General features: G+C 35.0%; 1 protein-coding gene across 4 annotated transcripts in view; it reads right to left on the bottom strand.

The window, feature by feature from the left end:
* Positions 1-20,514, bottom strand: part of Erc2 (ELKS/RAB6-interacting/CAST family member 2) — a 789,311-nt gene that overhangs the window by 478,546 nt on the left and 290,251 nt on the right. For all 4 annotated transcript variants that reach the window (XM_042679900.1, XM_042679903.1, XM_042679901.1 and 1 more), the window contains one exon: positions 15,012-15,167. In XM_042679900.1, the coding sequence (XP_042535834.1) occupies positions 15,012-15,167 (156 nt within the window). The remainder of the gene's footprint in view (positions 1-15,011; positions 15,168-20,514) is intronic.

Raw genomic sequence — 20,514 nt, 5'->3', positions numbered from 1 at the left:
GAGCCACAGCTCCACTGCTGGCTTTTTTGGTAGTTAATTGCAGATAAGAATCTCACATACTTTCTTGCTCAGGCTGGCTTCAAACTACTATCATGATATCAGCCTCCAGAATAGCTAAAATTACAAATATAAGCCACCAGCATGCAGTTTTCATTATTACTTCTTTACAGTCTGTAGTTCTTTAGATTTACCTACACATTCATCAGTAACATTGTTTATTTCTTTGCTTGTTACTTTGCTTGCATCTCAGATATTCCATTAAGACTCTACTTTTCAGTAAATGCAGAAACTATACTCTGTCAAGGGGTTAATATCTAAACTAGGTTAAGAACTCAACTCAACACCAAAAATTAATTCAGCTTTTAGAATGTCCTAAACCTAAAGGTATTTCTCAGAAAAAAAAAAGACAATAGTGTTGTTGTTGTTGTTCTCAACAACACTAATCAAAATAAAAAAAGGGGAATCAAGTACTATGATGGATCAACTGGCTGCAATGACAATATGTATTATCAAAATGAAAAATGACAACAACTGCTAGCAAGGATATGAAAAAAAGGAATCACACTGAGTATAGGAATCTAAATTGGTATAGCCATAGAAAATAATATAAAAAGTGTTTTTAAAAAAGTAAGTGGGAAAAAATTTTAATATGGCCCAGAAAGCCCACTATTGGGATTTTTCCACACTAAATGAAATCAGTGTGTGAGCTCCACTCATGTATTTAAGGTAACTCACCATTTAGTATTTAGAGGAATTTTTAACCTGTTATCCAAGGTTACTGTACCAATTTTTATTCCCACCATCAATGTTTAAGAACTCTAGTTTCAAGCCGGGGTCTGCTGGCTCATGCCTAAAAGCCTACCTACTCAGGAGGCTGAGATCTGAAGATTGTAGTTCAAAGCCAGGCAGGAAAGTCCATGAGACCCTTATCTCCAATTAGCCACTAGAAAACTGGAAGTGGTGCTGTACCTCAAGTGGTAGAATGCTAGATTTGAGCTGAATCACTGAGGGACAGAGCCCAGGTCCAGAGTTCAAGCCCCATGACCCACCAAAAAAAAAAAAAAAAAGAACTCTAGTTTCTTCACACTCACCAACACTTGCCAGTTTTCATTACAATCATTGTAAGGGTCAAGTGATAACTCTGTGGTTTTGATTTGTGTGTTTCCAGTGGCTACCAGTAGTAAACATCTTTTCATGTACTTCATCATTCACGTATCATTTTTGAACCAATGTTCCAATAAACCTTAAAGTTAAAGAAAACATTTTCTTTGCTCCTGAGATTCATATAGCTTTTCAAAATCTCTTTGATAAAAATACATATATTTATTTTATATTTATCCTACTTGTGGTATATAAGACTTCCTGAATTTACAGATTTCAACATATCATTAATTTTGGAAAAATCTCAGCCTTCATCTCCTCAAAGATAGTTTATGAATAGTGACTTTGCCCTCACTTCATCCCTCTTCTACTATGAAACTATGATTATATTCAGGTAAGATCTTATTCTACCTTCCATATTGTTATTTTTTCTATTCTGATTGTTAACCTGTTAAATTTCTTGTCTGCTATGGCTCTTAAATTCACTTTTGTTTTGAATCTCTAGCTATTCGATTTGGTTATCTTTACATTTACTTGGTATCTTAACATTGCTTAGTATTTTATATAGTGTCTTGATCTTTATTCACATTTTTAATCCTGTCTCTAATTACTAAATCATAGTTATTTCATGGTCTTTTGTTTACTATTCTAGCTTCTGAAGTAGTTTTTAATGCTTCTACTGCTGTATAATGCGCACAGTAGTTTGCTTTTGACATATTTTGTGTTTACTGTGTCTTCATATTTTTTGAAATTTTTTCTCGAGAAATCTTGAAGCCTACATTGAATATATAGTATGTTAGAACACTGTGTTCCTAGGGGCACAAATAATCATGAACTCCTCCAAGTTACATTCCTTACTTGAAATTTCTGAATCATGACATAAGCACATCAATGTGAGAGCCAGCTCAAAACTAGTGTAGTCACTTTCACTTGACTCAAGCTTTTAAAATACATCATTCCCCTCACCCCAGAATCCCTTAGTCTAAGCGGGAAAAGAGTAATTTAAAGAAGTTATTATTCATTTACTCTTGGAGAGAGAGGGTATCTATCAGGGTGTGGTGATACTGTTCATCTTCTGTGTCTTTTCTATAATGTCCTTATGATTATGAAACCAAAGCTCAAGTCTATCCATCTAACAAACACAAGCCTGAATAAATAACTTGTGCTCTACTTAAAACAAAAGCTTCCTCCCATGGCTTAAGATGCTAACTTGACAGCGCATACACGTACATGTTTTCAAAAATATAGCTCATGTAGGACTTTTCATTGTTTTCAGTAAGAAAAACTGACATAAACATTAAACAAGATACTGATGTAACAGCTGAGTAGGAACAGAATGGCATGTTTAATAAAGAATAAAACTTCCATCTTCAGAGGGTACAGGTTCCACAATTTATGAGAAAGTAGGTATGGAAGGAAGTTACGTTCACAAAAAGTCACACTGAATCAGGGAACAAACAAGTTTCATCCATAGCTCCAATTCCAAAGAATTGATAGAGGCTGAATAGAAAATGGTCTTAAGAAGGATTGTGAATGTGTTTAAAGGCTCTCTGGGAAAAAAATATAGTTGTTCTCGATATGCATTTTGAAACGACAGGGAACTGTTCAGGGGCAGGCAATTTGTGATGAACATCACTTTCTTATCACACGAGGCATGAGTCCACAGTCACTAATACCTGGAATAAAAGTAAGTTCTCTCTCTCACAGACACAGCAAGAAAAGAATATAAATAAAAGAAGGGAAAGAAGAATTAGGGTTACTTAAAATAATAACACAAATGAAACTGAGTTGTGATTATTACTGTTCTCAGGATATGGTCCTCTAAATCATATATGAAACAATACATCTGAAACAAAACACAGAAAACTTTCAGCTCTGCATGCCTAACTAAGAAGACATACATAGTTAAAAAAAAAAAAACTGATCAGTGTTTACTGGTGTATGTGTAAAGTGATAGAAATTTGAGTGAAATCACATTAGTCCACAGAATGGTGTTAATAGAAAGAAAGAACTGGAAGGGTTTAAATAGACCTACTTTCATCAATAAAATAGGCCAATAGTGATGAAGCTATTTCATTTTACAAATAATGAAGTAGAGACTAGCTTATAATAGCTCCCTGAGAATCACTTTCAGGAGGATTTTATATATATTTTTTTTTACTGTAAACATGATGTCTACAGGGGTTGCAGTTCTTTTTAAAGTGTCACCTTTTCCCTTGTTTTCTTCCAGTTTTTTTCGCATACAATCCCACTCTCCCAGAAATTATATAGTTCATTTTCAACCATGTCTAGTGAATTTTACTGCTGAATTAATTCAATCTTTGTGCTACAATTTCCATGCTTCACTTTACCCTCCCCAAATCAGATGAACTTACATAGAAGAAAAAAGGAACAGAAATCAAAAAAAGCAAAAAAAGGGGGGGGGGTGGATAAGAAAAAAACATAAAAAGTAAAATTTTTAAAAAACTCTCAGAGTTCATTTCAATAAGCAATATTTTAAATGATCAAATGTACATAGCTATTGAGCATTTGTGGTACTCTCCTATAGATATCCTCTCTGGTCTCACTGTATCAATGCTTAAGAGTCCTGTTTAGCTTGGCACGTTCAATTGTAAATTTTATTTTTATTATCTATTGTGCTTACATACACTCTAAATACTATGAATAAGGGAAATCAAGCAACCTATGTTTCACTGGGTGTGGCCTATTTTGTTTAATATAATTTTTTCCAACTATTTCCATTTCTTTAAGAATGAAGCAATATGATTCTAATGGAAGCATAGAGTTACATTGTGTATGCACGCCAAAATGTCTTGATCCATTCATCCACTGATGGGCATCTTGGCTGATCATATATCTTGGCTATGGTAAACAATGCTGCAGTGAACACAGTTTGTGATCTATTGGATAAATGCCTGGGAGTTTGATCATTTGGCATAGGGAAGCTCTATGGTAACTTTTGTGAGGAACCTCTATACTGATTGTGAGAGTGATTGAACAATTTAACATTCCTACCAACACTGAAGTAGCATTCCCAAATGACCCTGTGAGATTGTTAGTTTTCTTGATAATGGCCATTCAAATTAGAATGAGGTAGAATCTCAATGTTGTTTTGAATTGCATTTCTTTTTTATTTGCATTTCTAATTTTTGATTTGCATTTTTTATTTGCATTTCAGTTTTACTACAATGGCTTTGTAATATAGTTTGAAGTTTGTTATAGTCCACCAGCACTGTTCCTCCTCCTAAGGATTGTTTTTGCTATCCAGGGTCTTCTATTATTCCATATGAATATTTCAATTGCTTTCTCTATACCACTCAAGAATGTTGTTGGGGTTTTGATAGGTCTTACATTGAATTTGTAAACAGTTTGTGCAGTACCATTTTTACAATGTCAATCATTTCAATCTAGGAATAGGAAAGTTTTCCATTTCCTTAAATCTACTTTAATTTCTTGTTTGTGATTGTTAACGTTTTTGTCATACAGATGCTTCAAATTTTTGGTTAATTCTGAGGTATGTTTTTGAGGTTATTACAAATTGAATTACTTTCCTGATTTCAGCCTCACTCTTCTCATTGTTGACATACAGAAAAGCTACTGATTTTTGTGGGTTAATTCTATACCCTGCTACTTTGCCAAAGTTTCATATCAGCTCAAGTAACTTTATCTGGAGGTATCTAGAGGTTTTTTAAATACAGGATCATACCATCTGCAAAGAGGGAGAATGTTACTTCTTCCTTCCCTATTTGGATCCCCTTTATGTTTTTCTATTTCCGATTGCTCTTTCTAGGAATTCCAGTACTGTACTGAAGAGGACTGGAGGGAGTGGACATCCTTATCTCATTCCTGATTTTAGAGGAAATGGCTTTAACTTTTCACCAGGAAGTATAATGCTGGCTCTAGGTTTGACCTATACAGCCTTATATTGAGGAATGTTCCATGGATTGCTAGCTTCTCCAGAGATTTTATCATAAAGTTGAGTTGCATCTTGACAAATGCTTTTTCTGCATCTTATGAGATGTTCATGTGGTTCTTGTCCTTCTGTTGATGTGTTGAATTACATAGATTTGCATATATTGAACCAGTTTTCCAACCCTAGCATGAATTTTGTTTGATCATGATATATGACTTTTGTTTGTTCTTGAATTCACTTCATCAGAATTTTATGGAGAAATTTTGCATTGATGTTCATTAAAGCTATGGGTCTACAGTTCTCTTTCTTTGATGAGTCTCTATCTAGTTTTGGGATGCGGGTTATGCTAGGTACATAGAAGAAGATCTTTCACTTTCAATTTTCTTGAAGAGTTTGAGGAGTATTGGAGTTACTTCTCCTTTGAAGGCCTTATAAAATTTGTCTGTGAATACATCTGGTCCTGGCCTTTCTTTGGAGGGGAAGTGTTTTATTGTCATTTCCATTTCATTACTTGATAGGCATTTATTTGGTTGATATAAATTTTCTTGGTTTACTTTGCATATATGAACCTTCACTAGCAATTTATTCCAGATTCTCCAATTTGTTAACATAAAGGTTTACAACATATTCCCTTATAATATTTTCAATCTTAGTTGCTTCTGTTGTGATGTTCCTATTTCTGTTTCTAATTTTATTCATTTGGGTGTGTTCTCTTCTTTTTCCATCAGATTTGCTAAGGGTCCATCAATTTTGTTAATCTTTTTTAAAGAAACAACTCTTCGTTTTGTTGATCCCTGCTATGGCTTTTTGCAAGTCTAATTTATTTAATTCTGATTCAATTTTAATTATTTATTTCTATCTACTGGATCGGGGTTTGACTTTTTGCTCTATTTCAAGGTAGTTAAGGTGCATCATTAAATTCTGGTTTGAGATTTCTTCAATTTGTTGATATGGGCATTCAAAGCTATAAATTTTCCTCTGAGTATTGCTTTTTCTGTGTCACAGAAGAGCTGGTATTTTGTGTGCTCATTTTTCTTAAGTTGTATAAATGTATGAATTTCAGTTCTGATCTCAATGGCTATTCAATCTCCATGAGTTAGAGAATTTTCTGTGATGATTTTTGGTGTTGAACTCTCTTTTATTCCACTGTGGTAAGACAGATGCATTTATGTGAATTGGCACAGATTTGCTTTGTGACCTAAAATATAACTTATTTTGGAGAATGTTGCATGAATATTCTGAATGTATATTCTGATGTTACTGGGTGAAATAATCTGTTGCTGTCTGTTATGTCTTGATCAATGCAACTACTTAGGTCTGTAGAGTTTTTCCTAGGTTGATATATCCAGAGACAAAAGCAAAGCATTGAAGTCATCAACAATCAATGTGTTTCGATCTATGTGTTTTTAGGTTAAGTAGTATTTCTTTGATGAAGTTTGATGGTTCAAATTTTGGTGTATAGATATTGAGAACTGTTATATCCTCCGATAAGAGAGATCCCTTTATTAGTATATAATAACCTTCTTTTTCTCTTCTCACTAATTTTACTTTGAAATCTATTTTATCTGATATTAGAATTGCTACTCCAGTCTATTTATGGGTGCCAACTGCTTGAAAGATTTTATTCCACCTTTTCACTTTCAGAGTATGTTGGTTTTTGTGGACAAGATGTATCTCTTGAAGGCAGTAGATGGATGGCCTTGCTTTTTGATCCAACTAGTCATTCTACATAATTTAATTAGAGAGTTAAGTCCATTCATATTGACAGAATTAAGAAACGCTTGGTAGTTCCTGCCATGATATTCACCTTCTTAGGGGTTGTGCCTATCATTTCTTGCTATATTAATATAGTATTCTGGGGTGAGGGGCCATTTCTATGCAGTTTGGGGGGGTTCCTATATATAGGACATCTTTAAATACGTTCTGATGTCCTGGTAAATGTTTCCTATCCTTTAATTGCCTTGTCTTGTCTTTGCTCTGTACCTATCAGTCTTAAATTAGGTCTTCTGATTGAATCCTGAAGTTCTGTAAGCTTGTTTCTGGGACTGTTCTGGATAATTATCTTCTCTTTCTATATAACATCTGTCTTCTTTGTTTTCTTATTTTCAGACTTATAATTTATCATTTTGATAGTGTCTATCTCCTTATTGAAGCTTTCTTTTAGGTCTTAAATGGAATTATTTACTTTGGTTACCTGTGTCTTCTCCCATATCTTTTAGCTGAGTGACTTTTTTCACTGGACTCCCTTTCCTTCTCCTGGTATTTATTTAACTTTCCATTTGTGGACTCCATAAAATCCTCTAATAAGCTTCAGTTAGTACATAACCTTATGTAGGCTTTCTATCTTCTATCAGCAGTGGTTTTAAAGCATTTTGAGAACTATCTTCTAGGTCCTTCATTGTCTTCTCTACTGCCTGGTAATTTTTTGTGGGAGTTGAGCGTGGAAACAAAAGCACTCAAATTCATAACCACACAGAACACAATATAAATATATAAATAAATAAATAAAAATAAATATATATATAACATTATATATACATATATATATATATATATATATATATATCATATAGCCCTACAATTGCATAGACTATAAATCAGAGGTTTTAAATTATAGACAAGTATTCCCTTACCTAAACACTCTTACACTTTTGTTTTGGGATGAGTATTGTGGTGCAGTAAAAGAGATTATATGTAGTTTTAGGTAGTGAGCAAATCTGTTATAAGGGTCAGGTAAACCAAACTAACCAAAACCATAACAGAAAGTGCCAACTAGACAGAATCAAACTGGACACAAATACAGTCAAGCAAACAATAAGGGAATGAGAAAATAAAGAAAAGAAAGAGAAAAGGATCAGAAATGAAGGTAAAGAAATAAAAATAAAAATAAAAGAAATAGAAAGAAAAATAAAGGAAGTAAAAAACAATAGAAAAGGAAAAGAAGGGGAAAAAACTAAAAATAAATTTAAAAATATAGCCAGAATTAATTAAGCACACAACTAAAAACAGGCTTAGCAATTATCATAGTCTGCATATCTGAGGCTAAACAACAACCAAAAAAAATGAGTCCTGCAATTTGGAGGATCTTTTATTTCCCCATGTCTAGTATGCAGTATTTTAGTGGAGACTCTGTTTTAGTTACTGAGATCTGCAACTGTCTTTGTAGCCAATATATGAGTAGCACCAGGAAGTGGAGTTCCTTTTTCACAGGTGAGATGCATCCAGAGGCTTGGTGGTGGTGGAATTCTGAAGCCTTCCTGACCTGTGGGTGTAACTGTTACCTAGATTCCCATTCTCAGTAACAAATAACTAGGTTTTTGAACCCTGTCTGTAGCTTACTTATAAATCAAAGAGCAAAGATGAATTCTCTAATTAGTTTGAGTAGTCAGAAGAACTTTCTGCCTTACAAAATTGGAGTCAGTATAACTCTCCTCCCCCTGTATAGGAGGCAGCAATGAGGGGTGTGGCACTTTAGTTCACAGGTAGGCTCTTAACTGCGGAGTGCTTGAGTGTGGGTGGAGCTGTGGTATATCTAGAATCTGTAGCATTTGGAGATATGGAAGGGTGGCTAGCCCCTGGATTCCTACGCTCAGTATGGCCTAGAAACACACTCAGCTTTTAAGAACTGTCTGGTTTTTTTTTTTTGGGGGGGGGAGTCAGTGATATTTTAGAGACTTTTGATTTTGTAATTCCAAGGTGCTCTTCTGGCCAAAGGCTTGACTGCAATGACTGCTTGCTCACTGAAGAAGCCTCCTAATGAGTGGGCTTTGAGTTGCCACCAAAGAAGGGCGGTGCAAGAGTATCAGATTTCTTTGCCCTTTCCAAAAATGGAGACATTTCTTCTGCAAGTGTTTCCATCCAGGTGCCTTGGCAGCTTCTTTTCCACTTTCATAAATAGTGTTCTTATTGGGGATGGTAAGAGGCTTCCATCCAGGTGTAGAAGGGGATGTCTCTTGTGGAGTATTCACAGTTCCCCTGGTGATGTTCTGAACCATCCCCATTGTGATGAATTTCCTCTGCATCTGATGGTGGCTGGCTCAGCTGTGGGCTTCCACTTTTTTCCGTTCAGGCCCTTTAAATTCCACAGTGAAACTTTGGGCAAATCCTGAGGCATAGCCACTGCTACCACTGACACTGACACTGTTAGTGGCACACTGCTTTCTGTCCTCTTATACAATCAGTCCATAATCTTCTTTTTTGTTGTCTATCTCTGTATAATTTTAGCTTACTTGATGTGACTCTCTAGATGTGGAATGCCTGATGGGACCTTAAAACCACACTTCTTGGGAGAGAGCTTAGGTTGTTCCCTGTTCTCATTCAACCATTTTCCAACCAATCCAAGGTAAATTTTTAAATAAATATGGAACCAACCCAGATACCCCTCAGTAGATGAATGGATCAAGAAAATGTGGTATATATATACAATGGAATTCTATGCCTCCATCAGAAAGAATGACATTGCCCCATTTGTTAGGAAATGGAAAGACTTGGAAAAAATTATATTAAGTGAAGTAAGCCAGGCCCAAAGAAACATAGGTCCCATGGTTTCCTTATGTGCAATATCTAGTATATGTATGAGTCAAGCAGAAAAGGTCAGATAAGGTGATGTTAGGAAAATGAACCCTAAGATATGTATTTAAATGTTTTTTTTTCTTTCATGCATTTGTTTCCAACGCATTTATAAGATTATTTCTTTGTTGCTTTGTATGTCCCTCCCCCACAGTATAACCCCTGCTTTCACTGTATTTGATGTCGGTATAATTTGTGGAGGGGAAGGGGAAAAACAAGTCGTTTAAATAAGGATACAGGTGGACCCGTTGCAACAATGAGAAGTACAAGTTGTCATGTCGAAACGAACTTTACAACTTTGGGGGGGGGGGGGGAGTTTGGGTGGGGAGGTGGGGAGAGGCTGGGAAGGGATGGGAAGGGTAAACAAAGGAGGAGGCTACAATGCTTGATAAGAAATGTACTCACTATCTTGCCCATGTAATTGTAACCCCTCTGTACAGTATTTTCACAATTAAAAAAAAAAAAAAAGGATACAGGTGGACCAGTTGCAACAATGAAAAGTACAAGTTGTCATGTCGAAAACGAACTTTACAACTTTGGTAGGGGGGAGGATTGGGTGGGGGAGGATTTGGGGTGTGGGGGGGGCAGGGAGGCTTGGAAGGGATGGGAAGGGGAAACAAAGGAGGAGGCTACAATGCTTGATAAGAAATGTACTCATTATTTTGCCCATCTAATTGTAACCCCTCTGTACATTATTTTCACAATAAAAAATAAATAAAAAATAAAAATAAAAATAAATAAATAAATATTTATTTACTCATACCACAGAAAAGGCTTCTCTGAGGAGAATACAGTTACAGAGGATAAAGCTGTATTCTTCCATTAAAATATGCATTTTTTGGTTTTTTTTAATGGCAATAAACTCAATAAAAAATGGAAAGTGATGCAATTGAACATCCATGAAAAGCAGAGGCCTGGAAAGTTCTGTACCTTTAATGGCCAAAAGAACAGCCCAAGGAATTACATCACATGCTTCGTATGAAGTCCATGTGGACTTCAGGCACACCTCATCCTGTCTGAAAATTCTCCCCCCACTGATGTCTGGGACACTACCAGCACCCTGACAAAACCACTCTGCCAAAGAAAACAGCTTCTTTTTCACTGCAGATACAACTCTCATGTCTAGAAAGTGATATGCTTATTATTATGCAGTTTGGGGTATGAGGTTTGTAAGCCATCAGGGTTTATAAGAAAATGTGTTACAAATTCAGAATAAAGACAGAGAGATCTAAGACAGCAGAGTGGCGTCTTTGGCAAACATGAAAAACAGAGGGAGCAGCTAATATAGAAATACTGGGATCAGTAGATGAAAAATGTGTTAGGCTAGGAACAAAGCCTTGTACAGAAAAGGGATGCCATCATTCTTGGAAAAACAATTATTTATATGGTACATTCCATTCTCAAAGGCTCAATAATGTTCCTGAAAGTAAATGCTTTCCACAGCCTGTTAGACTCAGCTCTCCAGTCTGATTCCTCTCAGACCTTTGAGTTGGGATAGAAAATGGACTTTCCAACAAGAAAGAGTTGTACAGATCAGGATGTCTTCCAGAGTCTCATATCTCAGGGACAATATCCATAGGCCAAAGATGTCCTAAATGCTAAGAATTCTGCCTGCAAACACGTCAACTGTGCTGCTTTAACAACAGCTGAGATTTTAAGTATCTGCTTTTTGTTTTTGCAACCTATTTTCCACCTTCCCCAAAAGTGTAATGTCCTGGTTACAATGATATACTATTTATAAGAACAATTTAGATCTTCCCTTCTATTTAATTTATACAACTTTCAAGAGGCTCTACTTTTCAGGTGTCCAAGATAAAAATGGGACTGCATTACCATCTCCATGGCTACTTGAAATATTTTCTTCTGGGCTGGGAAGGTGGCTCAGTGGTTGAGTGCTTGCCTAGCATGCATGAGGCCCTGGGTTTGATTCCTCAGCACCACATAAGCAGAAAAAGCTGGAAGAGTGGCACTGTGGCTCAAGTGGTAGAGTGCTAGTCTTTTTTTTTTTTTTAATTTTATTTTATTTTATTTGAGAACATACTGTACAGAGGGGTTACAATTACATGGGCAGGATAATGCATACATTTCTTGCCAAGCATTGCATAGAGTGCTAGTCTTAAGCTGAAGAGCTGAGGGACAGTGCCCAGGCCCAGAGTTCAGGCCCCATGACAGACAAAAAAAAATATTTTCTTCTCCTCTAATCTATATGCTTTATATATTGTAATAATTAGCATTCCTGGTAGCTTTAGTGTGGCCTTGTTTGTTATTGCAGCATTATTTACCATAGCTAAGACATGGAACCAACCCAGATGCCCCTCAGTAGATGAATGGATCAAGAAGATGTGGTATATATACACAATGGAATTCTATGCCTCCATCAGAAAGAATGACATTTCCCCATTTGTTAGGAAATGGAAAGGCTTGGAAAAAATTATATTAAGTGAAGTAAGCCAGGCCCAAAGAAACATAGGTCCCATGGTTTCCCTTATTTGCAATATCTAGTATAGGTATGAGTCAAGCGGAAAAAGTCAAATAATGTGATGTTAGGAAAACGAAACCTCAAATATGTATTTTAATGTTTTTGTTTCTTTCATGCATGTGTTTCTAACGCATTTATAATATTATCTCTTTGTTGCTTTGTATGTCCCTCCCCCACAGTGTAACCCCCGCTTTCACTATATTTGATGTCAGTATAACATGTGGAGGAGATGGGGACAAACAAGTCGTTTAAGGATTCAGGTGGACCTGTTGCAACAATGAGAAGTACAAAATGTCATGTCAAAACCAGCTTTACAATGTCGGGGGGGGGGGAGGGGGGGTATGATTGGGTGGGAGGGAGGGGGGAGGCTGGGAAGGGAGGTGAAGGGTAAACAAAGGAGGAGGCTGCAATGCTTGGTAAGAAATGTATGCATTATCCTGCCCATGTAATTGTAACCCCTCTGTACAGTATGTTCTCAAATAAAATTAAATTAAATTAAAAAAAATAATAATAATAATTAGCATTCCTAGGCTTAAATAAGAAATCCTGATTGCCTCTCAAAGCAGGAGAATTTTTCAATCATTAAAGAATGAGAACTAAATGTTAGGGCTCAGCCATTAAGAATGTTCTTTTAAGGGAGAAAACTTAAAAACTGAATCTTGCTAGCACTTTTTAGCTAATGTGTATCTTCTTATAAGGGATATCTATGAAATAGAATTCATTTTTTATTTTTATTTCTTAAAAACCCATCTTCACATAAGTTAGTTGAAATATAATAATCATTTTATCAACTATGGCATTATTGCATCATTATTTCTATATTTGCTAATACTTTAACTGCAATATTTTATTTAATCATCTTTTAATCCCCAGATCCACCCTTTAAGTATGTCAGAAGGAAAGTATGGCTGAGGGACATAGGTCAGTTTCCAAGGCCATGAAGGGCAGAAACAAAGGCATACAAGAATCTGCTTGTCTTCTGCCACAGTTTCCACTCACTGAACCATGAGCTTCTTTGAACATTCTTCAGACCTGACCTCCTTTGGAACTTTTGAAAAGTAACTAGCCATTGTGTTAGATAAATCTACTCAAAGATTGATGACCTCTCAGACAAATGTAGTCAATAATTGTTATGACTTGCTTGCTGAAGACATTTTCTTCACCTGGATAACTAAATGAAGGAGGTAGAGTTTTCCATGTTTATGGTACTTTCAGCTGTAGAATAACTTGGACAATCTGTCAGGCCTCTGGTTGTTGGATGACAACATGAGGAGGAGAAGCCGATGCTAGAACAATAATTTCCCCCAAAATTTGTTGCGTTCACTCACTGTTGTATCGCTGGTCTGCATTCACAAAGTGATTGGGGCATCCAAAGACTATACTTGCTGCACCTCAGCTCAACTCTCTAAGAAGAAAGAACTACCAAAAGGAAACCATAATGGAAGATTGTACACGAAACTGATTTGAAATTCTGTGGCAATCCCTGAAAGAAAATGGTTACCACCAAATCCACTCCACAGCTTACTTCTGGTATCTCTTATCTTTGATATACATTTTTTATATAGTAGCACTGCCTACCTAAAGAATGAAAGTTGACAGAAGCCCAGTATTTGGTTATTCTCCCTTTGAATAAGTACACATATATATGCATACTCTAGATATTATTATATTATAATACTAAATATTATTTCCTGTCCATAATTTGATACTTCTGCATAGAGCATAAATATATTTAATAACTGAGATAAAACATGTAAACGGTTCTCTCCTATTTTTCTCTAACTCTGCTGTATCATATAATACAGAAACATTACTAAAATAGAGAAAAATTATATTTAAGGATAAATGGTAGAAAATTTGATAAAAAGCTTGGGAAAGGTGGCATTATCTACAAGGAAATGTGCTCTTTGCCTGACATATAAATGTAATTCCCCTGTTTTTAGCATTTTCAAATTAAAAAAAAAGAATATGTGGAAGAAAAATAAGCAAAAAAATTAACTTTATATGGTGATTATTTTCAGAAGAGCAATAGTTAAGACAGAAGTAAACAAAAGCACCTAAAAGTCTCAAAAGAGATTTCTTACCAATCTAGTAATCATTAATGTTTACCTAACATTAATTAATAATAATTAATAATTTGATAATAAATATGTTAATACACACAAGAATAACAGATATTTGGTGCTCCATCCACTTAATCAATTTCAAGCACCTAATTTGAATTTTGAAAATATAAGCTAATTCTTTAAAACTAGCAACTATAATATAAATCAATAAATCGAATTATTCAAATAATATTTTATAATTATTCCATAACAACTGATGTTAATAACAATAATATAAACAATGCCTGATGTTTCTTGAATGCATTTTAGAGCTCACATAACTGCTTTAAATAAAGCAAATCACTGAAGAATTATGATGGAACTCAATTTATAGATGAAGAAAGCAAGGTTTATAAAGATTGGGTAATTTGAGTAAATAAGAACATTGAGACTTAAAGTCACTTATGTCTTATGCTAAAACTACAGTGTCTTGATACCACTAAAATGATTTACATTGACTTAGAAGACCAGGACATTTTGAGACAAACACTTTCTAGGGATGGGCAATAAATCTGGCAACACAGCAATTTAAAAAACAGCAAACTTAGAATAACTGAAAATGAAAAAAGTATTAAAATATGTTTATTCCCATGACAACAAAAAATCAAAGAAACTCACCAGATGAGCCTGAAGCTCACAGTGAGCAGAAATTCCACCAAAAGTTTTCTCTGGCCCCTTTCTGAAATATTTATTTCTGAATTAATCTTCTACATTCTCCTTTATTTTTCAATATATTTCATAATATTACATTAAAAAATAATGTAGGCATTGGAAACAAGTATGTGTGCAAATAATAACTTTTTAGTCATGCCAAGGACATAAGAGTCTGCAACTCTGGGCATACCTTTGTCTTCATGAACTTGGAGTGACTTTTGTAAACCTCTATTTGTTTGATCTCTTCCTCACGGTCCTCAGTATTCAACACACCATTAGCTTTTAACATCTGGATCTCATCCTCAAGGTCCCTTATGTTTCGCTCCAATGAAGCAATTTTTGTGTCCTGTTGGTAAAAAACAAAGAAAAAGAAAACTTTTTTCAGCCTTTTCAGATCATATTTAGGAAAGCAGCTTTGGTAGAGATAGATTAACTTTGGTGCTGACTAATCCTGAATTAAGAATGGCTTATGTTTTCTCTTCTGGGGACCATCTGAATGATAATTGTTTGAAATCTCTGTCAATTGTGTGTCCATACATTACAGTTACCTAGATATGTTTCACTAATATCCAGAATCAAACTAACAAATAATAGTGACACAAGTGATTTAAAGTGTTAAAAACAAAACAAAACATTATTTTAATGGGCAAATTTGTAGCTTAGATTATAGCTAACCAAGTTATATTTTTGAGTTCACTTATTCACACAAAATAGTTTGTTCATGTATACATTCTATAGCTGGTTTTATAAGGCATGCTTGGAATTTGACTCTAAGAGAGAAAGAAATCCAAACCTACTAATGGAGAAAAGGATTCTCATCTAAAACACAGACAAACGTGAAATTAAATCACTGAATCTTGACTTAGTATGACCGATACACTAAATATTGAAAATGTATAGCAACTGGAAGTAATATATCACAACATCATGATTTATTTTGTGAGCAGTCAAGTCCCTACGTGACAAAAAACATGATTACCTTGCAGGACATTTCTAACCTATTGATTTACAGGCCTAAAAAACTAGAAATATTACATTCAGATGTGGGATTAATTGAGAAAAAACATTCAATGACAGACAAGAGAGTGTATAATACGAAACAAAGCTTCAGAAAGTAGAGAAGAAAAAGCTCTTACAGGAGAAGGGAACACACACACGTACACATGTACACACACACACACACACACACACACACACACACACACACACACACAAATGCAACATTTCCCAGCCTTAGGAATTAGATTCAAATCAATCTTTGTAACAATATCTATGAATAGTGACTAAGTTTTCTCGCAGTTGCCATGTACCTGTGATTTCATTGCTAAGATTAAAGGAAACTTCATTATATTTATTTCTGAATATTAAGGAAAATAAGCCAATTCTTATGGGGTCCTGGATGTGGGGGTGAGGAGATATTAAGAACCTAAAAACTAAAAATTCCTAAAATAAATACAATGAATAGGCTACTCTATAATTAACTCTTAAGAAAATGACTGTTATGTCTGTTCCTACGTTGTTGCTATTGTTTTATTTTTCTGTTACACGTATAGGCATATCTCATGTGACAGTTACTATTATGAACATCATACCATACTTAAAAGAAGAAGAAGAATTGTAACAACTATCTACTGTGCTCTATTTTGTACCTACAACCACATATTCAAAATGTACTTGACAATTTCATTAATTCTCAGGGAAAAAAGAACAAGGAGGTGAAACTAAAGGATTGAAAATGTTCAAGATTATGAAATGCTACATTTGGCTGTTTCATTTTCTTTCAAAAATAATACCTACTTGCCTACTCAGAAAACTGAAATCTGAAGATAGTGGTTCAAAGCCAGTATGTCCTGAAGTAGATCTGTAGCTCAAAAGATAGAGCATTAGCCTTAAGCAAAAAAGCTCAAGCATAGTGTCCAAGCCATCAGGGAGAGTACCCAGTCCCTGAGTTTAAGCCCCAGGACAGAAGAAAAAAAGATAAAAATACCTGTTGTGTTCTTCCCAGTTATAAAAGCAAAATACTTTATAGAAAATAGGTAAAAATGTCTTTAATGCTACTAGTCAGAGTTAACCACCATTCATGTTATTATGCATAGTTTCCTAGTGGTTTTCAATTATAGATGCAATTTCTGGAAATGTAATTTCTAGAAATCTTTTTATACTGTCAGTTTAAGTAGGAACACTGTTACTAACTGAAACAACTGTTTCCCAAAATTTATGTGGTATTATTAGGAGATGGGGCCTGGGAAGTAGTTAAAAGTAAATGAGGTCATAGGGATAAGGTCTTCATAATGGCATTAGTGCTCCTAGAAAACACACTAGAATTATCTCCATTTCTCTTTCTCCTATATAAGGTCCCAGCTAGGAGGTAGCTAACTGCAAATCAAGAACAGCCCACACCAGAAGCCATCCATGCTGACATCTTTATCTCAGACTCAGCCTCCAGAATTATGAGAGAAAAAAAAACAAAATTCCATTGATTATGCCACCCAGCCTACAGCTTGCTAAGACAGCTCAAACAGACAAAGGAAATCACTTGTGGTGACTCATTTAAGTTCTGAGCTATGAGGTCCCCACAGATTCAAAAAGCAGCAGCAGCAATAATAAAAAAAAAAAAAGGTAGGGGGAAATTTTTCTAAAAGTTTATAAGAATCCTCTCATACAAGTGACAGTTAAGTCAAAACTTCTTCCTAACTATAAAATGGGACAGACTCAAGATTATTAAAAACTTCTTGAAGAGTCCTGTAATGATGACTGTCTGTACTCTGATTATTCAGATAAACCCACTGTTAACATTTTTGTTATTCCTATGGGAAAGTTAAGATTATCATTTCATTCTAAAACAGATTCAGAAATATCAAAATTATAATCAATATGTAAAAATGCTCTCTCTATTGAAACACAAATGGACCAACAGTGAAGTTTACAGATAAATACAATCTTTTCAAGAGTTAGACTATAGACGTGGGTCAGAAAGGCTCAAGTGGTATAGTTCTTGCCTAGCAAGCGGGAAGCCTTGACTTCTCAGTACTGGAAAAAAAAGATTTAACTCTAAGTTAAAGGATGCAAACGGGTCATCATTCCTGGCTATTTATTGGGATTTCAGACTCCTATCCAAAATGACCATATTTATGTGTCTGCAGGTGCCCAAATATATATACAGATAAGTATCTGTGTGATTATTCAGCAATACACTTTTGGGGCCTCACAATTTAGATACTACTGGGTAGAATTTTGAATCTCAATTGTATAGGCCAGGGGAGAAAGATGTGATTCCTTTACAAACTCTCAGATGTGCGCCAATCAACTTTGTTAGCAATGACCATAGCTCTGACTTCTAAATGGGTTTGAAGGAACTTCACAAGATAAAGGGAAGGAGAGAAAGAGGGAGAAGAAAGGAGGATGGGAGAAAGGAGTGGGGAGGGAAACAGGGAAGGAAGGAGGAATAAAGGGGAATGGAGGGAGAAAGAATAGGAGAATAGAATGCAGAGAGAAAGACTTTAATAAGAGTATATTTTGTTATGTTCATGTAATTTTTTCTGAATTAAGAAGTCAACTTTAAGAGCAATAAAATTTATTCTAAAACCATATGCATAGATAAAAAGTAAGTAAGAAGTCACAATTAGGATAAATAGAGGAGTACAGATACAGTACAGATACAAAAATCATAGAATTGGGCTTCAGTGACTCATGACTGTAATCCTAGCTACTCAGGAGGCTGCGATTTAGGGTGTTGTTTTGAAGTGAGCCTGGCAGAGAAATTAAAGTGTGACTCAAATGGTAGAGTTTTATCTTGAGTGAAAAAGCCAAGCAAGGGCTCAGGCCTGGAGTTCAACCAAACAAATAAACAACAACAACAACAACAACAACAAATACAGTCACACAAGGTGGATTTGGGTTGCAAGAAGATAGTTAAAACATCCAGTCCAAGAAAGACTGAGGAAATTACACCTGCAAACATAATGGCTACCACACTGGTTATTTTATCTTATGTTCTTAAAAGAATCTCTAAGACTAACACGCATGACTACAAACTTATATAAGAGGACCGTGATATTAATTTTGATACAGTGAAAGTGATATCAGAAGAGATACTAAACACACAGGCTCAGTAACTCAGTGAAGAACTTCAGTGAAGACTTCAACACCCGTAGACATAAATTTGGAAGATAAAGACACATTTTATTTCCCAATTAACAATTTACTTTATGTTATTAATAACTGATAGTCTTTTAAAAAATTTACATTGTGATTTTAAAGCTTATCTTTGATTTACAATTAAGTAAATTCTAGAAACATAATTTGGGGGCTTCTTAGAGATTAGAAATTAAAATACAATATAGAATATTTTTTTTCTAAGTACACAGAACTCAAATATTCCATGAAAGTGACACTGTAAGGTCAAATAGTTTTGAGAACTGTCTATTAAGAGACTCTCAATACACACCAACATCAAGGGCTCTAAGAAGCTTGCAGCAAAGAATTCTGTTTATTATGTCAGTATTATTAACTCTAGAAGTCAGCTCTCAAAAATTAAATTAGGACTTCAGTGATTGAATTAAGCTTGAAGTTACATTATTAAACTGAAGAACCATAGATGTGCTGTTAGCCTTAGTATGGCCTTGTTTGTGATCATTTGGGTAAATGCCCAAAAGTGGGATTGCTGGGTCATAGGGGAGCTCTATGTGGAGTCTTTTGAGGAACCTCCATACTGCTTTCCAAAGTGGCAAACTGAAGAACCAAAACAAGAATTTGGATGGAGAAGAAACTTGTCACAAGTATTCCAATTTAAAACAAGTGAAGTTAAAAATAAATAAAATGAGTGGGGTTTAAATATTCACATTGACTTCTATCACTTTTTAAATTATTTTTTAATCTGGGATGGTGGTACACACTTGTAATCCCAACACTTGAGAAGCTGAGGCAAGGGAATGGCAAATTCAAGAGTCTGAGGCTATATAATGAAATTCAATTTTAAAAGAGAAAAGGAAAATCAGAAAAGCAACATAGAAGGAAGAGATAGCATTGTAACATCAAGTCTCCCATCCTTCTCAACTTACTACCTCATAACTCAGGTAACATGTCTCCAATAGATAGAACACCCATGACATTGTCTTATAATCATACTTTGATGGAAAAAGGTGGAAAAATTCTTTCAGTGGAACAATTGCTAGAATATGTTTATTTCAGAAAAATATATGAACTACCTCTTTCAGGTTATATATACATAAAATAATTAAAATTTTAAAACAGAAAGCAGAGACAACGTCTACTTAAAGGTACATACCAATGACCATTTTATCTCTGCCATCCAAAAGATGCAAGATAAGTATCTGATAGACAATAATAAGCTACCTGAAATGAACTACTAGCAGCCATTTATCCTGTGGCCATTTCTCTATTGATAATTTTTAAGCAAGCATGAATTTAGCACAAAACCTTGAGTATAGTAATTATAGCAATGCAAAAGCAAGTTGAGTAGGAATACTCTGTGTGTGTGTGTGTGTGTGTGTGTGTGTGTGTGTGTGTGTGTGTGTGTGTGTGTGTGTGTATTAACCAGGGCTTAAACTCAGGGGCTCATGTCAAACTCAGGGGCTCATGTCACTCAGCATTCTTGTTCATGCTGGTACTTTAGCATTTAAGCCAGACCTCCAGTCTAGTGCTGGTTAATTGGACATGAAGTCTCATGGCCT

Source organism: Dipodomys spectabilis, unplaced genomic scaffold, assembly GCF_019054845.1.
Source record: "Dipodomys spectabilis isolate Male_0828 unplaced genomic scaffold, ASM1905484v1 ptg000054l, whole genome shotgun sequence".
Taxonomy (NCBI): domain Eukaryota; kingdom Metazoa; phylum Chordata; class Mammalia; order Rodentia; family Heteromyidae; genus Dipodomys; species Dipodomys spectabilis.
Note: the sequence above shows the minus strand (reverse complement) of the source record. Positions and strands in the feature narration are given on the sequence as shown.